Genomic DNA, 24,604 nt, shown 5'->3' with positions numbered 1-24,604 from the left:
TTTCTCAAACAATGGAGGCTCTTAAATTCATGGCCATATTGTATATCTAAGGCCCTACTTAATACACGGCTGTGAAAATCGCCTCAAGTTTACTGGTTAATTTGCACAATGAGCCATCCTAGCAATCCTACAGCAATTCAGTTAGCAATCAGTTAGTCAAAATGTCCAAAGGTGTCGAACTCTAAAGCAGCTAAAAACACTACCCAGGTAGCTGAGTTGGGAAAACTCCGAACCAATTCTGTGGACGTTGTCGCAACACAGACGAGTATTTGAGACTACGTTCAACTAGGTTTACACAGTGTTGCCAACTCCTCAGTAAGGAAAGTTGCTATTGGCTGTCCTAAAAGTCGCTAGCAGTCGCTAAATGACGTCATCGCCTAATTTGCATAAGCACGCAACGCGTGATGTCATCTGTGGGCGTGTCACAGCTGTGAAACGGCTTTTGCGCTGTTCTTTCATATTTTAAAAGTTCATCTGATTAAACTTTGATATTTTCAAAGCAATGAACTCTGTGATATGAAAGTGCTCTAGACAGTACGAACAACGCTTAACGTGAAAAATAAAGCTTAACGAGACTTATTGTACTAAAACAATGACCAATGAATTTGGGCAGTACAGAGCACTTATAACCAGTACAGAGCACTTATAACCAGTAATAATGGAGAGACATTTAGTGTCCCTGTGTGGTACTTTAGTACTCCAAGTTACGCTTTTTTTAAGAAGCCGATTTTCAAAACCCCGAGCTGCAGAACCACCACACAAGAAGTTAATCCAGCTAAACACAGATGTATGTGGAGCTTTTGGACTGGATTTAATGGTTATTTCACACAGATGGATGTTCGTGTCGTGGAACTTTAGTGATGTTTTATCACTTAAGCGGAGAGCTGAGCAAATTGGCTATTTGAGCCGAGGGTCGCGGTGAGAGCGAAGTGCAAAACGCTTCTCACGTCAGTGAACTAAAGAAAACAATAACTCCGACAAACACGTCTACGTCTTCTTATTATCGATAGCTGATCGATGCTTTTTGCATAAAAATTAACATCTGTAACAACAGCACAAATGCTCGCACATAACCTACACGCTCCGCATTACTCCCCATCACTACTCTTTACTTTCTTTAAGTAACGCCCACAGTTGATGACGCGCGCTTGGTTCCCAAAAACTAGTGGAAACGCGGGTTGTAAGACTGACCGCCTGTGAGGGCTTTGGGACGGGGGAGGGGCTCACGGCAGCACCCGCTGCTCGTTGAGGACAGTAACTGCAGAACGATATGTGCTTTCATGTCCGAGTCCCCAAAAGTCGCTAGATTTGTCGCTAGTCGCTTTTTTGAAAAAAGTCGCTAGAGGGGTCTGAAAACTCGCTAAATATAGCGACAAAGTCGCTAAGTTGGCAACACTGGGTTTACATTCAACTATTAAGGTAGGCTGTGCTGTGTTTTGTAGCTTCTATTTATTTAGTAGGCCCCTATGTACACTATATTGCCAAAAGTATTCGCTCGTCTGCCTTTACACGCATATGAACTTGAGTGACATCCCAATCTTAATCCATAGGGTTTAATATGTCGGCCCATCCTTTGCAGCTATAACAGCTTCAACTCTTCTGGGAAGGCTTTCCACAAGGTTTGGAGTGTGTTTCTTTCAGAAGCGCATTTGTGAGGTCAGACACTGATGTACGAGAAGGACTGGCTCACAGTCTCCGCTCTAATTCATCCCAAAGGTGTTCTATCGGGTTGAGGTCAGGACTCTGTGCAGGCCAGTCAAGTTCTTTCACATCAAACTCGCTCATCCTTGTCTTTATGGACCTTGCTTTGTGCACTGGTGTGCAGTGATGCTGGAACAGAAAGGGGCCATCCCCAAACTGTTCCCACAAAGTTAGGAGCATGAAATTGTCCAAAATCTCTTGGTATGCTGAAGCATTAAGAGTTCCTTTCACTTGAACTAAAGGGCCGAGCCCAACTCCTGAAAAACAACCCCACACCATGATCCCCCCTCCACCAAACTTTACACTCGGCACAATGCAGTCAGACAAGTACCGTTCTCCTGGCAACCACCAAACCCAGACTCGTCCATCGGATTGCCAGACGGAGAAGCGTGATTCGTCACTCCAGAGAACACGTCTCCACTGCTCTAGAGTCCAGTGGCGGCGTGCTTTACACCACTGCATCCGACGCTTTGCATTGCGCTTGGTGATGTAAGGCTTGGATGCCGCTGCTCGGCCATGGAAACCCATTCCATGATGCTCTCTACACACTGTTCTTGAGCTAATCTGAAGGCCACATGAAGTTTGGAGGTCTATAGTTATCGACTCTGCAGAAAGTTGGCGACCTCTGCGCACTATGCGCCTCAGCATCCGCTGACCCCGCTCTGTCATGTACGTGGCCTACCACTTAGTGACTGAGTTTATGTCGTTCCCAATCGCTTCCACTTTGTTATAATACCACTGACAGTTGACTGTGGAATATTTAGTAGCGAGGAAATTTTACGACTGGACTTGATGCACAGGTGGCATCCTAACACGGTACCACGCTGAAATTCACTGGTACACACAAATTTTTGTAGAAGCAGTCTGCATGCCTAGGTGCTTGGTTTTATACACCTGTGGCCATGGAAGTGATTGGAACACCTGAATTCAATGATTTGGATGGGTGAGTGAATACTTTTGGCAATATAGTGTATATTATACAAATGATAGTGCTAAGTAATAATACAAATATTTTGCTTTTAAGTGTGAATACTAGATGCATTTATGCACAAAAAGTAAGATCACACATAAATATGGTCATTACATTTGCAAAGATTTCTATGACATCAGTCATTCAAGTAAGAATTCAAGTCAGAAGCATCGACTAGCCACTAACATGTAACGATAACATGTAAAGAAATCCACAGCTGGTCCAAAATGAGATTTAAATAATTTATTTGCACATAAATTACATTCACACTTTCACAATCAGTGCTCTATTGCCTCTGATTAACCAACATGTTAACACAAGTAGAGCTACGTACACATGAAACAGACTGAGCGCATCACTGTGCATTGGCTTGCATGAAAGTGTACACACTAAAAGCCGAGGTCACAATGACCCCTTTGCTAAAAACACTCCTATAGAACAGTGCATTCGGGACACAACCTAACTGTAAGGACAAGCAGGCTTTAACACCATGACCGAAGGACGATGGTATGTGGAAAGAGTACAGAAGCATCTGCATCAGCACACACTAAATGCAGAGGGGTGACCACACGTGACCTCAGATCGCGACGGTGGCATCAGACTCCTTGTCGCGGCTGACGTGCTCCAGCTGTCCGGAGTCAGACACGTCGTAGCTTGTCTTGTACTTGGCTAAGATTTTCATCAAAGGACGCAGCTTCAGCCACCACTGCTCTTTGGGAATCCTGTGACTGAACATAGAGACCATAGAAACATATCTGTATTAGTGAATATACTGACTGTAATGCACAAAATTAAACAATAATTTATACACTCAGTGGCCACTTTATTAGGTACATTTATCTTATATGTAGATTCTACAATCTACAACTATCATACAAATAAACTTGTAGAAAAGTGATGTGATTTGTTTTTGAAATTCTTAAAAAAAAAGTTTGAAGAACCCTCTATTTGTCACCCCACTATTTTATCCATTAATGGTAAGGGATCCTTAGTGAACAGATGTTGGCTGGATAGTAGACTATTCTTATCACCATGGTGGTGTGTGCTGTACTACTATGAATGTATTATGCGCAGAAGCAGATCTATGATTGCATACTGTTTACACTAACTGACCATTTTAAAATAAAATATATACACCGATTAAAACCACCTCACTGTCCATTTTATCAGCTCCACTTACCATATAGAAGCACTTTGTAGTTCTACAATTACTGACTGTAGTCCATCTGTTTCTCTACATACTTTTTAGGCTGCTACTTTTTTCACCTGCTTCAATGGTCAGGACCCCCACACGACCACTACAGAGCAGGTATTATTTAGGTGGTGGATCATTCTCAGCACTGCAGTGACACTGACATGGTGGTGGTGTGTTAGTGTGTGTTGTGCTGGTATGAGTGGATCAGACACAGCAGCGCTGCTGGAGTTTTTAAATACAGTGTCCACTCACTGTCCACTCTATTAGACACTCCTACCTAGTTGGTCCACCTTGTAGATGTAAAGTCAGAGACGATCGCTCATCTATTGCTGCTGTTTGAGTTGGTCATCTTCTAGACCTGATGGCACTCACACACACTAACACACCACCACCATGTCAGTGTTACTGCACTGCTGAGAATGATCCAACACCTAAATAATACCTACTCTGTGGTGGTCCTGGGAGAGTCCCGACCACTGAAGAACAGCATGAAAGGGGGCTAACAAAGCATGCAGAGAAACAGATGGACTACAGTCAGTAACTGAAGAACTATAAAGTGCTTCTATATGGTAAGTGGAGCTGATAAAATGGACAGTGAGTGTAGAAACAAGGAGGTGGTTTTAATGTTATGGCTGATTGGTGTATGTACAGTGTATCACAGAAGTGAGTACACCCCTCACATTTCTGCAGATATTTAAGTATATCTTTTCATGGGACAACACTGACAAAATGACACTTTGACACAATGAAAAGTAGTCTGTGTGCAGCTTATATAACAGTGTAAATTTATTCTTCCCTCAAAATAACTCAATATACAGCCATTAATGTCTAAACCACTGGCAACAAAAGTGAGTACACCCCTAAGAGACTACACCCCTAAATGTCTAAATTGAGCACTGCTTGTCATTTTCCCTCCAAAATGTCATGTGATTTGTTAGTGTTACTAGGTCTCAGGTGTGCATAGGGAGCAGGTGTGTTCAATTTAGTAGTACAGCTCTCACACTCTCTCATACTGGTCACTGAAAGTTCCAACATGGCACCTCATGGCAAAGAACTCTCTGAGGATCTTAAAAGACGAATTGTTGCGCTACATGAAGATGGCCAAGGCTACAAGAAGATTGCCAACACCCTGAAACTGAGCTGCAGCACAGTGGCCAAGATCATCCGGTGTATTAAAAGAGCAGGGTCCACTCAGAACAGACCTCGCGTTGGTCGTCCAAAGAAGCTGAGTGCACGTGCTCAGCGTCACATCCAACTGCTGTCTTTGAAAGATAGGCACAGGAGTGCTGTCAGCATTGCTGCAGAGATTGAAAAGGTGGGGGGTCAGCCTGTCAGTGCTCAGACCATACGCCGCACACTACATCAAATTGGTCTGCATGGCTGTCACCCCAGAAGGAAGCCTCTTCTGAAGTTTCTACACAAGAAAGCCCACAAACAGTTTGCTGAAGACATGTCAACAAAGGACATGGATTACTGGAACCATGTCCTATGGTCTGATGAGACCAAGATTAATTTGTTTGGTTCAGATGGTCTCAAGCATGTGTGGCGGCAATCAGGTGAGGAGTACAAAGATAAGTGTGTCATGCCTACAGTCAAGCATGGTGGTGGGGATGCCATGGTCTGGGGCTGCATGAGTGCAGCAGGTGTTGGGGAGTTACATTTCATTGAGGGACACATGAACTCCAATATGTACTGTGAAATACTGAAGCAGAGCATGATCCCCTCCCTCCGGAAACTGGGTCGCAGGGCAGTGTTCCAGCATGATAATGACCCCAAACACACCTCTAAGACGACCACTGCTTTATTGAAGAGGCTGAGGGTAAAGGTGATGGACTGGCCAAGCATGTCTACAGACCTAAACCCAATAGAACATCTTTGGGGCATCCTCAAACGGAAGGTGGAGGAGCGCAAAGTCTCGAATATCCGCCAGCCGCCTGATGTCGTCATGGAGGAGTGGAAAAGCATTCCAGTGGCAACCTGTGAAGCTCTGGTAAACTCCATGCCCAGGAGAGTTAAGGCAGTTCTGGGAAATAATGGTGGCCACACAAAATATTGACACTTCAGGAACTTTCACTAAGGGGTGTACTTACTTTTGTTGCCGGTGGTTTAGACATTAATGGCTGTATATTGAGTTATTTTGAGGGAAGAATACATTTACACTGTTATATAAGCTGCACACAGACTACTTTTCATTGTGTCAAAGTGTCATTTTGTCAGTGTTGTCCCATGAAAAGATATACTTAAATATCTGCAGAAATGTGAGGGGTGTACTCACTTTTGTGATACACTGTATATATAATAATAGTGGTAGAGCATGCATACCCTGTTAGCACAAATTGTATGGCTTTAAAACTCTAGGTGACTATAGTTATATCATTCTTAACTGATTATATAATTGGTGACTATATATATATATCATCTAGCATTTATCAATGTAGACATTCTGATCATAGGGTGGCTACTCCCAGTTCTGACATTAAATTGTTTAAAACCCCCACATCAGTAAGATAACAAAGAAACACAGTGTTTCTTACACTGACTCTTATTTCATTGCAGGCAGTATGAACCCAAGATATACAGTACATCTATTCTTGCCTTTTACGCCTGCACACCTTCACCAAAAGTTGGGATGGTTAAGCTATCTGCTGTCTCACTGCTCAGGCGCCATTGATCAGCCAGCAGAGGTCACGTAATTGCAGTAGTTATGAGGAATCCTTACGACCCACCCTCCTTCGGACAAACCAATCACTGTCAATATAGGCGCCTGGCTGGCCACTAGCAGAGTTAGAAATGTTCACACAGGTGGGCTAAAGTGCTTTACAGTGCCAAATTGTTTATATGACATAGACAGAAATGAAGAACAGACATGGCACAGAGAGAAACTGATTCTCACTCTTTAACAAAAACCTTAACTGTGATATTCTACTTTAACATAGAACCATGGCACTGTGGGAATAATATGGCATAGCGACTAGTGAGCTACGAAATGGGTTTGTATTTTAGACAGCAATCCTATGTTTACATATTCTGGAACCACATGTTGTGGCTTCGTAGCTCTGTAATAACAAATGTTTTTCTTTTATTCATCTTCTCGTGTCAAATCATGACGCTGCATGTGAATAAACTGTCAACACTGTCAGTCAGTATTGTTTGTTTTTAAGCTTGTTTCTCAGTGGCACAGCCATCAGAAATTGGTTTTACCGCGTATTGTGTTAAAAGTCGCAGTAAGCATCAATATGCGTCTCGCATATTAAAGAATTACTCTGAACAAAGCAGTATTAGCCTATAAAAAAAGCTGTACTAGCAAGGTAGATTTGCTTATATACATACTCCGATCAACCATAACATTAAAACCATCTCCTTCTTCCTACACTCACTGTCCATTTTATCAGCTCCACTTACCATATAGAAGCACTTTGTAGTTCTACAATTACTGACTGTAGTCCATCTGTTTCTCTGCATGCTTTGTTAGCCCCCTGCATGCTGTTCTTCAATGGTCAGGACTCTCCCAGGACCACTACAGAGTAGGTATTATTTAGGTGGTGGATCATTCTCAGCACTGCAGTGACACTGACATGGTGATGGTGTGTTAGTGTGTGTTGTGCTGGTATGAGTGGATCAGACACAGCAGCACTGATGGAGTAAACACATCACTGTCACTGCTGGACTGAGAATAGTCCACCAACCAAAAATATCCAGCCAACAGCGCCCCGTGGGCAGCGTCCTGTGACCACTGATGAAGGTCTAGAAGATGACCAACTCAAACAGCAGCAATAGATGAGCGATCGTCTCCGACTTTACATCTACAAGGTGGACCAACTTGGTAAGAGTGTCTAATAGAGTGGACAGTGAGTGGACACGGTATTTAAAAACTCCAGCAGCGCTGCTGTGTCTGATCCACTGAGAAACACATGTTCTGAGAAACAGATGGACTACAGTCAGTAATTGTAGAACTACAAAGTGCTTCTATATGGTAAATGGAGCTGATAAAATGGACAGTGAGTGTGAAAACAAGAAGGTGGTTTTAATGTTATGGCTGATCAGTGTAAATATACATATACTGTGTGTATATACTGTATATCACAAGTGCTTGTTCATTGATGGATAGAAAAAGGGTGACTTGTTTATAGCTACAAATAAACTACAATAAGCAACAGTGTGCCTACAATGAGCATCGATGCAGAATATTCGCCCGAGAAAATGGCTATTGATTCCTCCTAGGAGGTAGGTGTGCCTAACGATCTGGTATCCCAATAGCCACAGTGTGTAGGATGTGTTCAATAAAGTGTAGTAGAAAAATCAGTATTGTACGTACACAAAGTCTGTCTCATCCCTCAGCTGAACCACAGGCTGGAATTCGAGGTTACGGCGACGCATCCCCAGCAAACATGCCGAGTCCTCTGTGTTAGCAAACACTCTTCCTGCATGGCATAGACAACACAGATTTAATTGCACCGATTCTGATGCTGGTAAAGCATTCGGGGTGTGAGTGTGTTCACAGAAAACATCTGACATAAAGCTGTTACATGCAAGTCAAATTCTGATTTTAATATAAGCTAGTGTACACTAGTTTAGTAGGCCTGTGCGATATGACTAAAAAACTAATATCTCAATATGCTTTTGAGAGGTGGCGATATACGATACGATACAATACAATGTAAACTTAAAGTACAGTGGCAGACCACTGCCTGTATTTTAGCTTATTTGGTTTACAAGTTATCTTAAAAACACAAAACACTGTAGTTCTGATAAATTATGACAGAATTACATTGTTTATATTTTGTATTATTACAGGCTATATTTGTATTCATATTACTTCAAATAAATGAGCATCAAAAAAATAATAGTTCAATATTTGATAATGCTTTGCTATCATTGCAAAATGAAAGCGCACGTTAAACAACAGCACCGCGACCCAGATCAACCACACAGCAGCATAAAATCATAGCCGCTGCGTACCTGAGCTTCTGTTCCTCAAATTGCGACTCAAATTTATATCCGTGTGTTGTTCCATTAGGGATATAATTACCTTGTTTTTATTCTTGAAGGCCACCTTATATGTTTCCAGAATATTTCCAGAATGTATTAATACATTTTCAACTGTGTGTTTATCCATAAGGTAAAAAGCTGAAACCAATCAAGAGAGAGATTGAAATTCCACCCAAAATCTGAATTCGGAAGCTCTTATTGGTTTATACAGCTGTTTTTCAAGGCTTGAACCACAAATGAATCTCTTTCATAAATGAACTGATTCATTTGTGTGAGCGAAACAAATTAATCTTTACCATAGATAAGAGCACAGCTCCCTGATTTGATTCCAATGAATAATTCATTTGAAAAGAGTCGTTTCTGACTCTTTACTAAGTGATTCAGCTTGCATGTGTGTGCATGCACGCGTTATGCGCAGAGCTTGTGCTCTGTTTTAAATGTTCTCAAATGGTAACCTGTGTATCCTAGACATACTCGATATATCAAATATTGCCATTTTTAACATTGTGTAAAAAGTAATATCGGTAATATTGAATATATGAATATTCGCGATATACCGCCCAGCCCTACAGTGTAGTACATTATGTAGGGTAATGCCAGCATGTAACATAAAAGAAAATTGATGTAATTTGGGTTATAAATGTTAGCAAGCAGTTACCTTCATCTTTAGTCGGCCACGTAGCAAAAAAAGGTAAAACAAACACAATTGAGGAATCAAAATTACAACCTTTGAATACTTTCATTAATCCTATTCTTCCACAAAAAGTCATCATAAACTTCATAAAACTAGATTTTTACTTTTATCATTTAATCTTCAATTTTTACTAAACCTGTCCTGGTTAGAGTTATTGCTTTTTTTTTTTTTTTTTTTTTTTACATTTCCCTCTTCTTTTTTCAAATTCCCCATTTCAATTCCTCATGCACCACTGCATGAACCAGACTCACGCTGACAAGTACTGAGTCACGATCATATTTTTACCAGCCATGGTGGATTTTGCAGTGCTTTTTGTATTTCTCCACCCTCATGCTGGTTCCTTCACTTTATTCTTTATTATTTGATGATGTTAAATTATAATTACCCCACCTGTTTATGCATATTTACCACATTATCTGTAGAAAGTTCCATTTTAACAAACGTTCCAGACTTACGTTGCCCCTGTCCAAATGTTTCTGAAATGTGTTGCAGGCATCAAAGTAGAAATGACCGTACATTTGTGAAAATCAATAAACTTAATGAAGTAAAACATTAAATATCTTTTAATTTTCAATTTAACACCTGTAAAATCACTCCTTTCTGTTTTTATTTGAATTTTACCTACTGCCCCAACTTCATTTAAAAATGGGTGTGTGCATTTATGCATATATTGGGATCATAAAATTGAAACTGACTAGTGAACATGCTTCTAGCATTAGCAAAATTATAACATTTTGTCCTTGTAACGAATCAACTGATAAACTGGGCAGGTTTTTTTCTTATTATTATTATTTTATTTATGCATTTTCTCCCTTTTTTAGCGCGTCCAATTGCCCGATTGAGTCATGCTTCCTCTCCACCAATGCCGATCCCTGCTCTGATTGAGGAGAACGAAGCTAACCCACGCCCCCTCCTACACTTGTGATAAGCTCAGCACTGTGTACGGAGAGACACACCCTGAGAGCACTCTTTTCTCATCTCTGTGCAGGCGCCATCAATCAGCCAGCAGAGGTCGTAATTGCGTTAGTTATGAGAGAGAGACCCTATCCGGCTTAATCCCACCCATATCTGAACAACAGGCCAATCGTTGTTCATGTGGCCGCTCAGCCTTAGCCGGCAGGCAGAGCTGGCATTTGATATGATGTATTCGAGATCCCAGCTCTGGTTCTAGCATGTGTTTTTACCTCTGCACCACCTGAGCGGCAACTGAGCAGGTTTTAATTAACTTTAAGGACTTTAATATGTTTAGCCAAAACTCATTGGGAGTTAATTTTCTATTCATCATAGTTTCTTTCTTACAGAATTGTTGGCTGCTCTTTTGGCAACCTACTTTCTTTTGAAACCGGAATGCCAGACTTGATCTGGTCTGATTTTATGCCAGCTTAGATGCCGGCACTCTTTATCTTTTTCCAGGGAACAACTGAAGTGTCACAACTCTTTTTGGCTGTCATGACTGACACTCAATTGACCCTGTTACCATTTTTGTTTTAGTGATGCATTAAAAAATTCTGCATGCAGGCAGACACACACACACACACACACACACACACACACACAGATGACACAAGTAAAGAAATAAAACGAGTTAGGTATAGACACGATAGAAAAAGACACTTTTTATTACGCTATTGTGTTTCTGGCTCTTCGTGTGTTCATGTGTAAGCATGCTGTAAGCACTGTATGCATTTGCTTACCTTGCCTGTAGCACTCGTTTAGCTTCTTTGAGATCCACTGCATGGCCTTGGCTGAAATTTTAGTCCCAAAGTTACGGTCAAATGGGGATGGAGCACCTCCCTAAAAAGAAGGAGAAAGAAAGAGAGAGAGATAGAGTGAGCACTTATATTAAGACCGACAAGCTCTCTGGTCTGATGACTGCAATAATAAATACAGTGTAAGCTGTAAACTGTAATTTATTAGCAATTAACCATCCATTACATCCATAATTCTATTATTATTTGTTTATCGTGTGCACACAGTGTGCATGATTTTGCAAGGTATAGGTGGCCCTGGATCAGGAACTTTGGCAGTAACAGAGGTGATTAATTTTTGGCTGTAATTTGACAGTAAAATACATACACAAATCTTTCTTACTTTTACAGATATAAGATAAGATATCCTTTATTTGTCATATATACATGTACAGGTGTACAGTACAATGAAATTCTTTCTTCGCATATCCCTGCTTGTTTGGAAGATGGCGTCAGAGCGCAGGGTCAGCCATCGTACGTCGCCCCTGGAGCAGACAGGGTTAAGGGCCTTGCTCAAGGACCCAACAGTGGCTGCATAGCAGAGCCTGGATTTGAACCGCCAATCTTCTAGTTGATAGCCCAAAGCTCTACCCACTAGGCTACCACTGTCCCCACAGAATGAGAAAACATATCTTCCAATGGAAAAAGGGAATATGCTAAATAATTATACAATTGTCTCATAATTAGAGGTAATTAGAAGTAATCGATAATGTTTTGATGGATTCAAAAACTAGTCTACATGCTGAGTACAACTTGACAACACTATATTTATAATAATATCTGAAATGAGTAGCTAGACTATGGTAAGATAAATGTGTTGCTATGAGTTTGCTCACTAATGAATTCCCCCTAGGCTGAATGAGACATATTTGGTTTATGCTACTCAACACACATTTTCAGAACAATGTTTCTTATAAACTGTTCAGTTAGATTAAGTAAATTGTTAGGTTTTTATATTGTGTTTGCCACTTGTTTACTATTACTATTAGGACTGGTTGAGAAATCTGCATCTGACACAGTTTGTGTGTGCGTGTGTGTTTGTTTGTGTACCTGCTGCATGTGGCCCAGTACATTTTTTCTGCAGTCGAACACACCTCTGCCCTCCTCTGAATACAGCTGGTAAATGAAGTCTGTAGTGTAGTTCTCATTAGAGTTTTCATTCCTTTATACAAAACACACACACACACATTCACATTTTATGACATTTAGCAGATGCTTGTATCCAAAGAGACTTACAATTATCATGAATACAACTCAAGCAATCAGGGGTTAAGAGCCCTGCAACCCAGCAACTTTCTGATTATGAGTCAAGTACATTAACCACTGAGCTACTACTGCCCTTGATTAACACATAGAGGCATTGACCTTCTTCATTCCCAAAACCCTGTGTGCTGTTATGTGATTTAATGTGATGTTATGTGATGCGATGCAAACTAAGAGGCTGTGGTTGTGTTTAAAGTGTAAAACAGAGTAGTAAGCATGTGGGACTAAACCCACTGTGGTGAAACCCAGTATTCTCGGTTGTATGAATAGCAGAGGTGCTAATGTTTGATAAGAAGAAAATAAGGCTGATGGTACCTCAGGATGAGTCCTCTCTGAATGCTGGTCTTCATCTTCGCTGTTAAGTGCTCCACATTAGACTGCAGCATAACACAACACAGTGAATAATTACCTACAAATAATTAGCTTTAAAATGAAATGCTATTGTATGGTCTGAATCTACCTGTATGGTTCTTAAAATTTATTGTGTGGTTTCTGCAAATATGACAAAATCTGTTGGCTTTATACATACAATTCCAGATCAGACATAAGTATAAAAATACAAATTATATATATATATATATATATATATATATATATATATATGTAAAACAGTTTCTTATCTTTTATCCACACACACACACATTTCAAAAAGTGAATTAAAACAGGTCATGTCAGCAGGTGATTCTTCTAGCTGATATAACCACATTGGCACGGGGATTGCTTTGCCAAACCTTTGTCAAGCACCACAGTAAGAAATTACATTCACACATTCCACTTAAAACTTTACTGTGCAAAAAAAAAAAAAACCTTATGTTAATCATGTCCAAAAGCAGTGTCGAGTTCTCTGGGCTTGAAGGCATTTGGGATGGACCATCACACAGTGGAAATGTGTTTTGTGGTCAAAAGAAATCAGTATTTTAGATCTTCAGTTAAAAGAAATGGACGCTGTGTGCTCAAGACCAAAGACTAAAAGGACCATCCAGCCTGTTTTCAATAACAAGTCCAAAAGCCAGGGTCTGTCATAGTTTGAGGTTGTGCCAGTGCCCCTTGGCAAAGGTAATTACACTATTGCAAAAAAAGGGTATGGGTACTGACCTGTCTCCAATAGAGAATTTTAAAATGAAAAATGTGACAACAACCACCCTGTACTGTTGCACACCTTAAAGTGTTTCAGGTTTCATCTGTGTCAAAACCTCAAAAGGTAAATAATTTGGGCTCATACTGTTGAAATAGTCTAAATAAATGTAAGAGACACCTCTGGGGGAAATTATGATCTCTACTGATCTTGAATGGTGAACTTCTTGTGTATGTGTGTGTGTGTATGCTTAATAATTAGGGCTGTCGAAGTTAACGCGATAATAACGCATTAACGCAATCTCAATTTAACGCGATTAAGATAAATAGTGCCATTAACGCAAATTCTAGTTCATGTTGAGACTTGACTGGTAAAACAAACGTTTTAATGTCGGACATGTCACCGTTTTTCATTTGCGGTTTGTTAACATAATGTAAAAGAGCGTCGTAGCATCTGCACTTGCATAATAAAGAAATAAATACACGCTATATTCACAAGTTGTCGGGAGCAGAACACTTTATTAACTTATTCTGTTACGGTAAAGAATACCGGACAGCTGAGTCAAGCACGTTGTCCATGAACTATGGAAGCCCCAAAGGGTCAAAACACACTCACTTCGTGTAGAAACGTCCATCAAACCATTGGATAGTATTACTGCCTAGTATGTGAGTGAATAAAACTCCCTTACAGTTTTCTCTTGTCCCAGCAGTTTTTAACATAAGTACATTTAGCATAAAATGTGTTCACCATTTTAATTGTAACATTTCACTTAAAAATCCTTGTTTTCTATAACATTTACACAGATTTTTTTTAATGCGATTAATCGCGATTAACTATATGAAATTCTGAGATTAATCGCGATTAAAACATTTAATCGTTTGACAGCCCTATTAATAATATAAAATTAGCACCTGCAGGTCTCGAATGTCGAAGGGCTCTTCATAAATGTAAGCAGCATCAGCACCTGCTGCCAGACCACCCACACTGGCCAGATAGCCACAGTAACCTCCCATGGTCTCGATGATGAACACACGTCGCTTTGTACCACTGGCAGACTGCTTGATACGGTCACATGTCTGACCAATACAATCACACACAAAGGGGATTTGTAAGCAGGTATTCCAATAGTATTATGTATGTTTATAACAAGACTGTTCTACAAAAGCTACTAAAACATAAAAAACTCAGTAATAGCAACACTAATGCAAATGCCAATTGCTGAGAATTTCCAATAGAATTGTTTTGGTCATCAAAAGTAAACTAAACCTTAATTAAGTAAGTAGAGTGGATGCTAGAATTCTGTATTCATTCTGTAATGAGTAAAGAACCAAAAGTGTAACTGACCAATGATGAATTTACAGCCACACTAAAAATCCATTACGTAGTTTAAATACTAAAATACATCACAGACCTTAAAAAAGCTTTTAGTCGTTTATTAAAACTACAGTATATCATAACTTTTACTGCTTTATTGCGCTAGAGTATGACTGATCTTCAAAAAGTTTCTGCACTTTTATATTTTGGTTGGAAATGGTGAGGGTGGGAGGAGTAGTAATTGGTCGTATCTGTGAGACTGAGAGACGCTTATAGTCCGGATTTAGTGCCATCTGAGTTCCACCTTTTTGGACCGCTCAAAGAAGCTTTAAAGGGAAGAAGATTTTCATGTGATGATGATGTGAAAGCAGCGGTGCATCAGTGGCTATGTTCTTAACCAAAAAATTTTTTGCTGATGGCATTAAAAAGTTGGTACGACGCTGGAAAAAATGCATCAGAAGGTGACTGTGTAGAAAAGTGATGTCATTTGTTTTTGAAATTCTTAATAGAGTAAAAAAAAAAGTGCAGAAACTTTTTGAAGAACTTTTTGCCTTGTTTGTTTGGGTAAGACTGTGGTTACAATTTTGCAAAAGAGAGTAAGACATGAATGCTAATTTTTTTTTATAGTTTGTTTTGCTATGCTTTCAAAGCACTGAAAGGCGAATTCAGTTTCCTCATTTACCTCATTTTTACAAGCCGTAAAATAAATTATTGATTTTTTGGATATTATTGGAGGCTAAAAATGTGGTCGAACAAGATTATTTTAATGGTATAATTATTCTCTGCAGTGTTTTACTAATTTTGAAAGTGAATATTTCAAAGTGAAAAATGGGAAAACAAAATAAAAAATAAAAAAGTAGTATTAAAGCGGTTATTAATTGCAGAGGAGGTAAAAGTAAAGAGTATTATTAATGGGAGGTACTGTAATTATATAGGCTAGGGCACAGTTAACGTTAAAAGGACACTTAGGGGTAATGAGTACATACTCCAACACATTAAACATATAACCTAGAATTAAAACAGTATTTCAGTATTTTGGTTTTTGCTAAAGCCTAACTTTGTGGCCTGTAGCTTAACTAACTTAATATTTAAAGCTGCATTCCTAACACTGGCAGCACAAAAATACCTACCTATGCTAATACTAGCTAACAAGTTACTAGCTAACTACTGGTAATTGTGCTATTTTCTATTTACATTCATTCATTTTCTATTTACATTCACTTATTTTCTATTTACATTACTTCATTTTACATGTACAGTGTATCACAAAAGTGAGTACACCCCTCACATTTCTGCAAATATTTCATTATATCTTTTCATGGGACAACACTATAGAAATGAAACTTGGATATAACTTAGAGTAGTCAGTGTACAGCTTGTATAACAGTGTAGATTTACTGTCTTCTGAAAATAACTCAACACACAGCCATTAATGTCTAAATGGCTGGCAACATAAGTGAGTACACCCCACAGTGAACATGTCCAAATTGTGCCCAAATGTGTCGTTGTCCCTCCCTGGTGTCATGTGTCAAGGTCCCAGGTGTAAATGGGGAGCAGGGCTGTTAAATTTGGTGTTTTGGGGACAATTCTCTCATACTGGCCACTGGATATTCAACATGGCACCTCATGGCAAAGAACTCTCTGAGGATGTGAGAAATAGAATTGTTGCTCTCCACAAAGATGGCCTGGGCTATAAGAAGATTGCTAACACCCTGAAACTGAGCTACAGCATGGTGGCCAAGGTCATACAGCGGTTTTCCAGGACAGGTTCCACTCGGAACAGGCTTCGCCAGGGTCGACCAAAGAAGTTGAGTCCACGTGTTCGGCATCATATCCAGAGGTTGGCTTTAAAAAATAGACACATGAGTGCTGCCAGCATTGCTGCAGAGGTTGAAGACGTGGGAGGTCAGCCTGTCAGTGCTCAGACCATACGCCGCACACTGCATCAACTCGGTCTGCATGGTCGTCATCCCAGAAGGAAGCTGACGCACAAGAAAGCCCGCAAACAGTTTGCTGAAGACAAGCAGTCCAAGAACATGGATTACTGGAATGCCCTGTGGTCTGACGAGACCAAGATAAACTTGTTTGGCTCAGATGGTGTCCAGCATGTGTGGCGGCGCCCTGGTGAGAAGTACCAAGACAACTGTATCTTGCCTACAGTCAAGCATGGTGGTGGTAGCATCATGGTCTTGGGCTGCATGAGTGTTGCTGGCACTGGTGAGCTGCAGTTCATTGCGGGAAACATGAATTCCAACATGTACTGTGACATTCTGAAACAGAGCATGATCCCCTCCTTTCGAAAACTGGGCCTCATGGCAGTTTTCCTACTGGATAACGACCCCAAACACAACCTCCAAGATGAGAACTGCCTTGCTGAGGAAGCTGAAGGTAATGGTGATGGACTAAACCCAATTTAGCACCTGTGGCGCATCCTCAAGTGGAAGGTGGAGGAGTTCAAGGTGTCTAACATCCACCAGCTCCGTGATGTAATCATGGAGGAGTGGAAGAGGATTCCAGTAGCAACCTGTGCAGCTCTGGTGAATTCCATGCCCAGGAGGGTTAAGGCAGTGCTGGATAATAATGATGGTCACACAAAATATTGACACTTTGGGCACAATTTGGACATGTTCACTGTGGGGTGTACTCACTTATGTTGCCAGCCATTTAGACATTAATGGCTGTGTGTTGAGTTATTTTCAGAAGACAGTAAATCTACACTGCTATACAAGTTGTACACTGACTACTCTAAGTTATATCCAAGTTTTATTTCTATAGTGTTGTCCCATGAAAAGATATAATAAAATATTTGCAGAAATGTGAGGGGTGTACTCACTTTTGTGATACACTGTATATTCATTCATTTTCCATTTCCATTTACTCATTACAGGCCCATAAAAGGGCTTTTTTTTTAACAACATGTACAAGTAGCACTATATATGTTTTACTGTTTTACAGAGACACATTTTCTCTTTCTTACCTCCACAATGGCATTAAGGGCAGTGTCTGCCCCGATACTGAGGTCAGTGCCTGGCACATTGTTACTAATGGTAGCAGGCAGCATACACATCGGGATGCAAAACTCCTCAAAGTTGGTGCGAGCTTCATAAAGCTGCAGCAGACACTCAAGAGCCTGAGATGACCCCATGCACACCCACACACACCCACAAACACACACACACACAACCCAGCACAATGTAACACAAATCAGGTCAGCAGGGGCGCATAGTGGTGCAGGAGTGGACCCTGTCATTCACACACAGACCGAGTGATAGCCAGGCCGCCTTCCCTTCGGCTGAAGTTTGGATGTGGGAGGAACATGGGGAGGGGGTTTGTGTACATGGATGACAAAACACACGATGCATGCACATGTATCAGTGCATGCATAAACAGACACACTGAGTAAGGTGTGATCTACTGATGCTAAACCACAGGCACACACACACAAACCATTGATACTTGTTGCCATGACAACAGCGGCACCAGCAAGATTACATAAAAAGAATGAAAATGAAAAGAAATGCATGTAAATTATATACAGTGTATCACAAAAGTGAGTACACCCCTCACATTTCTGCAGATATTTAAGTATATCTTTTCATGGGACAACACTGACAAAATGACACATTGACACAATGAAAAGTAGTCTGTGTGCAGCTTATATAACAGTGTAAATTTATTCTTCCCTCAAAATAACTCAATATACAGCCATTAATGTCTAAACCACCGGCAACAAAAGTGAGTACACCCCTTAGTGAAAGTTCCTGAAGTGTCAATATTTTGTGTGGCCACCATTATTTCCCAGAACTGCCTTAACTCTCCTGGGCATGGAGTTTACCAGAGCTTCACAGGTTGCCACTGGAATGCTTTTCCACTCCTCCATGACGACATCACGGAGCTGGCGGATATTCGAGACTTTGTGCTCCTCCACCTTCCGCTTGAGGATGCCCCAAAGATGTTCTATTGGGTTTAGGTCTGGAGACATGCTTGGCCAGTCCATCACCTTTACCCTCAGCCTCTTCAATAAAGCAGTGGTCGTCTTAGAGGTGTGTTTGGGGTCATTATCATGCTGGAACACTGCCCTGCGACCCAGTTTCCGGAGGGAGGGGATCATGCTCTGCTTCAGTATTTCACAGTACATATTGGAGTTCATGTGTCCCTCAATGAAATGTAACTCCCCAACATCTGCTGCACTCATGCAGCCCCAGACCATGGCATTCCCACCACCATGCTTGACTGTAGGCATGACACACTTATCTTTGTACTCCTCACCTGATTGCCGCCACACATGCTTGAGACCATCTGAACCAAACAAATGAATCTTGGTCTCATCAGACCATAGGACATGGTTCCAGTAATCCTTGTCCTTTGTTGACATGTCTTCAGCAAACTGTTTGCGGGCTTTCTTGTGTAGAGACTTCAGAAGAGGCTTCCTTCTGGGGTGACAGCCATGCAGACCAATTTGATGTAGTGTGCGGCGTATGGTCTGAGCAATGACAGGCTGACCCCCCACCTTTTCAATCTCTGCAGCAATGCTGACAGCACTCCTGCGCCTATCTTTCAAAGACAGCAGTTGGATGTGACGCTGAGCACGTGCACTCAGCTTCTTTGGACGACCAACGCGAGGTCTGTTCTGAGTGGACCCTGCTCTTTTAAAACGCTGGATGATCTTGGCCACTGTGCTGCAGCTCAGTTTCAGGGTGTTGGCAATCTTCTTGTAGCCTTGGCCATCTTCATGTAGCGCAACAATTCGTCTTTTAAGATCCTCAGAGAGTTCTTTGCCATGAGGTGCCATGTTGGAACTTTCAGTGACCAGTATGAGAGAGTGTGAGAGCTGTACTACTAAATTGAACACACCTGCTCCCTATGCACACCTGAAACCTAGTAACAATAACGAGTCACATGACATTTTGGAGGGAAAATGACAAGCAGTGCTCAATTTGGAGTGTAGTCTCAAAAAGGGTGTAGTCTCTTAGGGGTGTACTCACTTTTGTTGCCGGTGGTTTAGACATTAATGGCTGTATATTGAGTTATTTTGAGGGAAGAATACATTTACACTGTTATATAAGCTGCACACAGACTACTTTTCATTGTGTCAAAGTGTCATTTTGTCAGTGTTGTCCCATGAAAAGATATACTTAAATATCTGCAGAAATGTGATGGGTGTACTCACTTTTGTGATACACTGTATATATATATATATATATATACTGTACATATATATATATATATATACATTTTAATGATAATTTTCTGCTATTGTTTTTCTCATGAGCTTTGTATTGTAATTTCAGCTGACGAATGCTGCCGCATTTCCAGTCAAGTAACAAGACATCATGCACAAAACCAGCAGCATGCCATCATATCTCATCTTCACCACCACCACCATCATCATCATCATAATAATCATCAGCATTTAAATTGTGAAAAAAACTCACCTGACAACTTCAGTTTACCAGCCACTGTCTCACTTTTGTCATTCAGTTATTGTAGTACCCATCAGTACTTAATGTGCAGGGCCTGACACAGCAATGACTTAATGATAAGAAATGACTTATGACTTTAGGATCGGTTATTTCTGTGATGGGCAGCGGACAGCTATTAAGTTTAGCTATTAATTATTGTATTGGAGATTTTGTTTTATATATGACTGAGGCACATGATTTAATGTAGATCATTCACAAATACTAGGTGCTTGGGTGGCAAATCACCACTGTGATCCAGGTTCTCAGCAGTGCTATCTGCCGACCTACACAGACTGGCTACAGTCCTAGCGGACCCCTTCTTTTCACCCATGCATTCTGCACAGGCACCTCTATCTGCTATTCGAAGACCCTACCTACTTAGTCTGGTCATCCCACCATAGCAGACACGGTGGCCAATTAGTGTCTGCTGCAGGCAATGCCAATTATGCCCGCTAGATGTTGCCCAGCTGACCGGTGGCAACCGAGAAGTTTAGAATCTCGGCGCTGGTGTGCTAGCGGAATTTTCCGCTGCGCCACCTGGGCACCCGGTCACACAAATGCAGAGTGTCTAAACTCCTGCTTTCACACAAACATAATTGGCTGTGTCTGAGAGAGGGAAAGTTGGACGGGGCCTCCTGCTGCTGCAATATGTGATCTCCAGGACTGGTCTTTATTAAATTATTATTACACAAATTACTAGCCTGGCCAAATACCAAATGGCATCCTAGTGTCTATCTGTGCACTAATTAGGATACAACAAATGTCCTATACTTGCTAAGTACTGCACTATGGGGACAATGTGATGTAATTTATTATTTACCCAACAATCTAGGTTAACAAATCTAGATTTTTCTGAACCAATTCACCAGAATAGCATAATTCTTGTTTAACCATTTTAACTAGGGCTGCTACTGCTGAACAGAAGTGATTGGCTTGGACAGGCTGGTAAACTGAAGGTGTTTTGTTCTGAACTGACTGGCTGGTACTATTTCCTGCAGCACTTACAGCAGTGATTGCATTGAGAGCAGTGTCTGCGCCAATGCTGAGGTCTGAGCCCGGCACATTGTTGGAGACTGTGGCTGGCACCATGACCATAGGAACACACAACTCATCGTATGTCTCACGGGCATCTAACAACTCCATGATCCCCAGGTAGGCCTGCAGGATATGGCAGAGCCATGAATTTAGTGCACCGTTACTGGAGGGGGAAGGGAAATGTGCAAGCGGAGTGTGCAAGGGGACAAGGAAATGTGACAATGCCAAGGGAAGAGCACAGACTATCACAGAGGACGGCACAAGAATGACAGACATACCACTCCAAACACAAAATTTCTAATACAGCAGATTTACATCATTTTATAGGTATGAAACAAATACATTGGTGGTCCATTCAGGAGACAGAAGCCAGTACATACATCATCGGTGCTTTAAAAATAAAATGTCTATGTGCAGTTATATCCTGCCTTTCTTATTGTGGCCAAATTTAGGACTCGTAACCTTCTTTGCATGGGAAACCCCAAAATACTGTTCATAAGACCAAAGTTTTGACAAATGACTGACCAACTGCCACTCCTATAAGAAGGACAATTACAAATGTAAATAAATTGCTTGTCTAATAGCTAGAGATTATAGATTTGTTTGTTTGACAGAGGTTCCTACCTGATTAAGAAAAAAGCAGTACAGTTTGTTTTTTATTAGAATTTTAACGTCATGTTTTACACACTTTGGATACATTCATGACAGGAACGGTAGTTACTCATTACTCAAGATTCATCAACACAGTCATGGACAATTTAGTTTCTCCAATTAACCTGACTGCATGTCTTTGGACTGTGGGAGGAAACCGGAGCTCCCGGAGGAAACCCACGCAGACACAGGGAGAACATGTAAAATCCACACAGAAAGGACCCGGAAAGCTCCACCTGGGAATCGAACCCAGGACCTTCTTGCTGTGAGGCAACAGTGCTACCCACTGAGCCACTGTGCCATCCAAAAAGCAGTACAGAATCAAATTCAACTTTGCTGGCTACTGCTTAAACATCTTAGATTTTAGTATTGAGAGGTTTAAGATCACAGTTTGCGCACTGGTGCTGACTAAGGTTATGGTATGTTTTATTGGTAATGGTAGCTACATAAATGTATGTTTTTTTTTTTATGTTGGTTTATAAAATGTTTAGTTACTATTAATTAAATCACTGCCAAGTTTCCAATATTGGACCTCTGAATAAGACCCATAACCCTCAATTGCTTGCATTGTATTCGGCCACAATTGTAAGTTGCTTAGAATAAAAGCACTTACTAAAATGTGTTAAATGTAAATGTGAATCACTCTGAAGTCAATAATGTAGCTTAAAACTCTGACTTATGAACAAATTTACATTTATGGCATTTAGCAGACACTATTTATCCAAAGCAACTTACAATTATGACTGAACATTGTTTGAGCTATTGAGGGTTAAACAGTGGGGACTTGGTAATGGCGGGGCTTGAACCGGCAACCTTCTGATTACTAGACCAGTACCTTAACCGCTGAGCAAACAATGCCCAAACGAGTTAGCTGACATGTTAAGCAAGCTAGTCGTGTTTAAGCTTGCATGTTGTGTACAAATAACTGTCAGATGATTAACAGCACCTTTTGTAGTTTACAAATAGAACATACACTATATGGTCAAAGGTATTTGGACACCTGACCTTGAGATTGTTGGACATCCCAGTTCAAAAACAAATGGCATTAAAATAGAGTGACCTCTGTGTGATCTTTTCAGCCACTCTTCTGAGTGCCCATTCAGTCAAAAGAAAAACTGTTGCTGCAAAGTTGACAGTGTATAATTTTTTATGAATAATTGATTTCTTACACATTAGGAATTGTTGTTGCTGAAACAAATGAAGTCAGAAATTCTAAAGGGTGGCCCGATACTTCTGTACATAGATAATGTACTATTTAGCAGTGTTATGTGGTTTTAAACACAGCCAGCATTTGTACATTTGTACATTCAAGCACTTTCATAGAATGGCAGGAGAGTATGGGAATTTTTAATTTGATCTTAATGAACATGTATAGTATTTTAATGAGGGTAAACGAGATGTTCTTATATAGTTTTTAGGCTTAAAAAGACCTAGACTTTTGCATTTTTGTAAGTACGTTTAAATGATACAAATACTGAAGCAGCTGCCTCCAGAATGAACCACACACTTCCTAAAGCACACATATACAGATTGAAAGTGATGCTGTAAAAAGAATCATGAAATAACTTCAAGGAGCAAGTGAGACTGAATTGGAATCAAAGGTCAATTGCTAGTTAAGGACTTTTCATTTATGGTTCATTTGTCATCCCTGGGGTTTAAACGTTTTATCCCTCAAACACTCAAAGAACAGAGGTGAAACATGAACCAAAGAGGCCAGATGTTCATTAAACACTTAATAAAGAAGAAATGAGACCTTTACATGACAGTACAGAAAAAATCGTAGTTGAGAAAGGTATTAAAACATCTTCATTTCAACTGACCAGTAAGCCTGTCACAATTATTAGATTTTGTTTATTAATATTATACCTAACTATATGGGCAAAAGTATTGGGACACCCCTTCTAATTTTCAAATTAATGTGTTTTAGCCATAGCAATTATAAAAGAAAATTATTTGCTTCCTTTTTTTTCAGCAACAGTTTAAGGAAGGCCCTTTTCTGTTCCTGTTTAAGTGTAAAAGACATAAAGGAAAGCTTTGACTAAATGGGCACAAATTCCCACAGACTTTAAAGTCTTGTTAGAAGCCTTCTCAAAAGTATGGCTGTTGTCAGGCTGAAAAGATCACACAGAGGTCACTCTAATACTATTAGTTTTTGAAATGGAATGTCCAACAAGCACATAGAAAGGTGTCCAAATACTTTTAGCCACATAGTATATGTTAAATTTCTAAATAACGCTGAATTTGCAATTTGTTAATGTTCTTAAACATTTATTCAACTGACAAAGGTATCTGTCCATATATTTCTCCTCTTAAAAATGTAGAGTGCATCAAAGAGCCTTGGCCGCCCATAACCCTGTTGCCGGTTTACGACAGTTCCTTCATTAGACTACTTTTAATAGATACTGACCACTGCAGACCAGGAACACCCCACAAGAGATGCAGTTTTGGAGAGTGTCCCAATACTTTTGCCCATATAGATCTGACCCGGTCGTCTAGCCATCACAATT

At 40.4% G+C, this 24,604-nt stretch overlaps 1 protein-coding gene across 5 annotated transcripts in view; it reads right to left on the bottom strand.

Annotated features, from left to right (window-relative positions):
• Nucleotides 1-2,899: 2,899 nt before the first annotated feature.
• Nucleotides 2,900-24,604, bottom strand: part of pfkpa (phosphofructokinase, platelet a) — a 65,260-nt gene continuing 43,555 nt past the window's right edge. For 2 of the 5 annotated variants that reach the window (XM_062991147.1, XM_062991146.1), the window contains exons 16-22: nucleotides 21,417-21,569; nucleotides 14,547-14,711; nucleotides 12,876-12,937; nucleotides 12,348-12,459; nucleotides 11,244-11,343; nucleotides 8,182-8,287; nucleotides 2,900-3,399 (exon numbers count right to left, since the gene is read on the bottom strand). In XM_062991147.1, coding sequence (XP_062847217.1) covers nucleotides 3,249-3,399; nucleotides 8,182-8,287; nucleotides 11,244-11,343; nucleotides 12,348-12,459; nucleotides 12,876-12,937; nucleotides 14,547-14,711; nucleotides 21,417-21,569 — 849 coding nt within the window. In that variant the 3' untranslated portion in view covers nucleotides 2,900-3,248. Of the gene's footprint in view, nucleotides 3,400-8,181; nucleotides 8,288-11,243; nucleotides 11,344-12,347; nucleotides 12,460-12,875; nucleotides 12,938-14,546; nucleotides 14,712-17,926; nucleotides 18,080-21,416; nucleotides 21,570-24,604 lie in introns of all 5 variants that reach the window. The other 3 variants (XM_062991145.1, XM_062991148.1, XM_062991150.1) reach the window with 2 other exon arrangements.

Source organism: Trichomycterus rosablanca, chromosome 3 (assembly GCF_030014385.1).
Source record: "Trichomycterus rosablanca isolate fTriRos1 chromosome 3, fTriRos1.hap1, whole genome shotgun sequence".
NCBI classification, from domain to species: domain Eukaryota; kingdom Metazoa; phylum Chordata; class Actinopteri; order Siluriformes; family Trichomycteridae; genus Trichomycterus; species Trichomycterus rosablanca.
Note: the sequence above shows the minus strand (reverse complement) of the source record. Positions and strands in the feature narration are given on the sequence as shown.